A 5,612-nucleotide genomic window follows, 5' to 3' on the forward strand; every position below is an offset into this window, starting at 1 on the left:
GATTTAGCATTTTATATGTTAATTTGCCAAAACATTCATAGATATGCTATTTTTTAGCTATCAATGATTGAATGGAAGACCTGGTGAGATGAGCAACAAAAAGTCTCATATATATAGTACATCCGTTGTACTGAGTATATTTGTTATACTCACAGGCCAATCTTTTTATAAGATTGAAAACAATTTCATTCGTTGAAGTTGGTTGTTATCTTCCCATTCCCTTAATCTAAAAAGATTAAATAAGTGGATTTGCAAAGATCTACTTAAAATTTCATGAATTGACGGTTTACGCGGAAGATTTCATTCATCTTATGTATTATGGAATGATTCTCATTTCATCATAAGGGGGAGTATGTAATAATGAATGAAATATTCATTTCCGAACTTTTTAAAGGGAATCTGATGCAAAGATCAAGGGGGAGTAACTTCGAAATTGGCAAAAGACTCAAAAGAAGTGCGACTGGAGATAATTACAGAAAGATTATTCGTGTGCAACAACGACTGAGAGATGTTAAATGTGAAGATCATCTTTACAATAGTTTACTGAAGATTAATTCTGAAGATCCTTTGAAGATAACATTTTGTACATTGTTTCTGATAATTATTGTTCTACATTGTCAAAAGAGAAGATCATCGCGATTCTACATTCGAGGGGGAGAATGCTAGAAGATCTATCTCAACAGTTGATTGTTTGAAGATTTCATGTTAAAGAATTCTTTTGAAAGAAGACATAATGTGCTTAAAGATTCAAAGTTCAAACAGGACTCAAAGTGTAGAATTTCTTTCAAGTCTGAATACAAAGGGGGAGAATGTTAGGACTAAAAATCAGTATTAAATTGTATTCGTCTTGAAAGTTAAATATTGTCTATAATTGTAAAAGTCATCATGTTTGACTTTTCTTATAGGAGTTTGACTTTGACTATGTTTAGAAGTTTGACCCCTATAAATAGGGTGATGCCTTTGTAATTGTTAGAAGAAGGGAGCTCATTTGTAAATCAGATTACGTAAAAGAAGGTTTGACTAGATTTAAATGTTTGACTTTCTCTCTCAAATCTCCTCTCAATGTTCTTGAGTATTAGATCCAGATCTGCCATGGATTCTTAAGATGTATTGAAGATTGATCATCAAAGTGACCACACAACTGCATATTATCTCGCTCACACTCAACAACAATTAATTTCTTTTTAAGCAACAGTAAGTCATTTTCAAGCCTTTTCAGGTTTAAGAATTTCTTTTTCTTCTCTTAGACCCTCACTCAACCATTTAAATCCGTAACTTTCTTCTTAAAATTTCAACATTAAATATCTTTCACCTTTTAATCTATTATTTAAAACTTTAAACTCAACATTCATATTCTCAGTTTCCTTCCTAAGTTCCGTGTTCGAAGAAAATTACCTCATTCTCGTTCTCAGATGATGAGCCATCGGCTTCAGTTCTTGCCATTAAGCACATGTTTACCTGGGTAAAATGAGCAGTTTCATCATTTGACGAGTCAATCAGTCAGCTTTCCTCTTCAGCTACCAAAGCCTTGCCGTCCTCAAGGGATTTTTCCAGATTAACCTTCTTGAGATTGTAATTTGATTCTTAAACCAGCAATCTTTGATATAGTGACCAAGCTTTCCATAATTAAAACATCTGCTCTTTTCAGATTGAGCATCCTTCTGGTCTCTGGCTCTTCCAAAATTCTCAAGCCTGACCTCCTTTCCCTTACTCTTCTCAAACTTTACAAACTTCTTCTTCTTTTTGAACCTCTTCTGAAACTACTGTCTCAGCAAAGCAAGTTTTTTTGAAAACTCTCTAATCTCATCATCTGAGTCAATAGAGGAATTTTCAGTTGATTCACTCTCAATCTATTTAGATAACTCTATCTTCAAAGACTTGGAGCTCTTTCCTTCTGATTTACCCTTTGCTTGATTCCCTGACAGAAGAGCTAAAGAGTTAACCACCTTCTTCTTTTTCAGTCATTAACTCTCTAACAGTTTCCTCATGCTCGTACAGGATACTGTATATATCATGAATGTCTTCTTCAGACATATTCTTGTTCATTTGTAGATTCACTACAAGAGAGTACCACTCTGACCTCAAATTCTTCAAACACTTATAATTTATTTCAAACATGGATTTCTGAATACCATTCCTTCTCAAGTCATTCAGATTTACATTGAATCTGTTGTAGGATTCAAGAATGGATTCATTCTCATGTGCCCTGAATCCCTCATAAGCACTGGCGCACTGATTCATCCGTGTCTGAATAGACTTTTCGCTTCCTAACATATGTTTTTCCAACTCATCCCACAACTCTTTTGCTGAGCCTCTGCTGTCAACTCTGTTAAAAAGTTCATTAGGAATGGCCATTAACATATAAGTCAAAGCTTTCTTGTCAATAAGGACCCTTTGTTTTTCAGTTTTAGTATAGTGTTGTGGATCTTTCTTTATCTTGGAAGCAAGCACGACTATCCCATTAGCGGTAGTCTGCTCAGATAGATCCATATAACTAATGAGAAGTCCATTCTTTATCGATTTCATAATATTCTCATCCTTATTGTCAAGGAAATGAACCATTCGAACTTTCCATTGCAAATATTCTCCAAAAGCAACAACTGGAGGCTTAGAATCAGAACCAATACTTAACATATGTTTCGACATCTTTAAGACTTGAAAGTGATCTTTTCAGAAATATAGACAAAGACTGGATTTGAAATCTTCAAGAATAATAACCCCCTCACCGGTGGAAGGAGTTATCGGTCAAGGAAAAGACACCTCACTGGACAACAATGAAATTCTGAAACACCCCAAACCACACATTGCATGAAACACATACTTCATACATAAGAAATGCATATTATACCCCACATTGGTCCGTTAATACATGAATCTATCAGTATAAAATACATAGTCCAAAAATTTAAAATACAAATTCTTGTACTAATCCCTGATCGTCAACCAAAACTATACATATCATCACCAATTCTTCATGCAACTAAACATATGGGGAAAATTATCACATTTTCCCTTTTCCCTTACTATCCGCATTTCCTGCAATACATATTTAAAATCACAAAACGAGGGTTAGACCAAAAGGTCTAGTGAGTTACCCTATTTATGTTATTGCAGGGTGAAAATCACCAAAACTTTTAAGTAAAATAACTTTTCATATATATATCACAAATATATGAACAAGTAAGAGCATAACGCCAATACCTTTCATTATTCAAGCCATTAATCTCTGCTTTTAAACAATATATCGAAACAAGACAGGTTATCATTAATCAATTATCAGAACGCTACTTTTAAACCTCTTGAATGAAATAAGGTTTAATTACAGTTTCTTGCCAAACCTGTTATCTTCTCTTTTATAACATCCAGACTATGATTCTCATTAAGAACCCTGATTCTAAATCTTTAAATCACAAAAAAATAAAGATTTCAAACCACGTAAATCTTAAGGGATATAATAGTAAGAGTTATATTACGAAATACGCACAAACAAATGCCCCCCTTATATCCAAATGTACACCTCTCCTTGATATGCCACCCTTATCTCTTCATCAAAATATTTCATAAAACAATTCCATATGGAATAGACTGCAGTCAACAGAATTATTATCAGTTCAAATTCATTTTTATCAACAATTCCCATTTCTTGTAAATAGATCAATAAAATGATAAGTCAAAATACAATCCGGTCAACCTTGTCCAGATAACAAATCCGGACAACTCTTCCCATCTTGCCCGATTTACCACTTAGAAACATTCTTAATATTTTGTCCGGATTATTAATCCGAACAAATCTTCTTAAGGTTTATCTGATTACAAATAAACCGGCCATCACTTAGCCGTATTCATACTTCTCCAATTTAAACTCATAACAAGATTTAAAGTTCATAAATCGCCTGACATATAAACCAGCTAATTCAAATGATCGATTTACTCTTAAACCGTTTAAGGTATGTCTGGTTTAAACCTTATTCCGCTCAACCCTCATCTGGTTTAGGACCATATCGTTTTTAATGCCTTAAGCGGTTTGGCCTTAAACCGCTCATGCTTTGATCGATTTACTCTTAAACCCGCCCACCCTTTATCCGGTTTAACTTAAATCGCTCAATGCTTATTCAAGTAAAACTCAAATCATGTATAAAGCATTTAAAACATAATCAATATGCAATCCAAAAAGGTTCAAGGCAGTTTAACCACTCACCTTTAAAGCCTTTTGAAAATCAGTCTTCTTGCGATGCAAAATAAGAAATCCGGACAATCTCTTTCTTTCTCTTAAATCGCTCTAAACTTTTTGAATATAGCAAGGGAGATGAAATGGAGGTCAAACCCTCCTTTTATACCTTTCTAAAACAAGAAAGGTCGGCCAACACAGCCTCCTCACATGCATGCATCTTACCTCGCACACCCATGCATTCAAATATCATGCATGTGGATATATATATATATATATATATATATATATATCATGCATTCATATGAACCCACAATTACCCATAACCTCATTCATGCATCAACATTATGCACATAATTTCACATATTAGCATGATCAAATATATTAATTTATCATGCTGTCACATAATCATGTATAACAAATAATCACGTATTCATTACCTCCGGTGACAACCAGGATCCGGTTACCACATCATTCACCCCTCAAAAGAATTTCGTCCCGGAATTCCTTTAATCGAAGAGCCAAGGGTACTCTGATCTTATTTTAGATTCCAATTCCCATGTCGCTTCTGGTCCTTTGTGAAACTTCCACTGAATTTTAACCAGACTGATCTCTTTGTTTCTCCACACGCTGATCTTTCGGTCAATTACAGCTTCCAGTGTTTCCACAAAATTCAGTTTACTATCCAGTTTAATCTCTGGAAGTGGTACAGCTAGACTCGGATTGGCTAAACATTTTCGCAAATTCGGTACATGGAAAGTGTTGTAAATCAGACTTAGTTGTTCTAGTAGTTCTAAATGATATGCCACTGGCCCAATTCACTTACATATCCTAAATGGTCCAACATACGTCGGACTGAGCTTACCTTTCTTTCCAAATTTGATGACACCCTTCCACGGTGAAACTTTCAGCATCACAAAATCACCCACATAAAATTCAATCGGCTTTCGATGATTATCAACATAACTTTTCTTGCGATCTTGTGATGTTCTAATTCTTTCACGAATCTGTTTGATCTTTTCAGAAGTCTCTTGGACAATCTCAGTACCCATCAACTGTCTTTCACCTACCTCGTTCCAACACAATGACGTTCGACATTTACGTCCATATAATACTTCATACGATGCCGCGTGGATGCTGGAATGGTAACTGTTATTATATGCAAACTCTATCAACGACAAGTGATCTTCCCACGATCCCCTGAAGTCAATAATACAACTTCTCAACATGTCTACGAGAGTTTGAATAGTTCTTTCACTCTGTCCGTCAGTTTGCGGATGATAAGCTGTGCTTAGTCGGATTTCAGATCACAAAGCTTTCTACAACCCTTCCCAGAACTTTGAAGTAAACCGACTATCTCGATCACAGATAATAGATAATGGAATTCCATGTCTGGTTACAATTTCTTTAATGTAAGTCTTTGCTAGCTTTTCTAGAGAGTACT

The 5,612-nt window shown here is 34.9% G+C and overlaps 1 protein-coding gene across 1 annotated transcript; it reads right to left on the reverse strand.

The window, feature by feature from the left end:
* Positions 1-1,938: 1,938 nt before the first annotated feature.
* On the reverse strand, positions 1,939-2,646 carry LOC112503448. The gene has a single exon (XM_025107488.1). It carries the CDS (start codon positions 2,644-2,646, stop codon positions 1,939-1,941), a length of 708 nt encoding a protein of 235 aa, XP_024963256.1.
* Between the last annotated feature and the right edge of the window lie 2,966 nt (positions 2,647-5,612).

This window comes from Cynara cardunculus, unplaced genomic scaffold (assembly GCF_001531365.2).
Source record: "Cynara cardunculus var. scolymus isolate 2C unplaced genomic scaffold, CcrdV1 Un_Scaffold_3023, whole genome shotgun sequence".
Taxonomy (NCBI): Eukaryota; Viridiplantae; Streptophyta; class Magnoliopsida; order Asterales; family Asteraceae; genus Cynara; species Cynara cardunculus.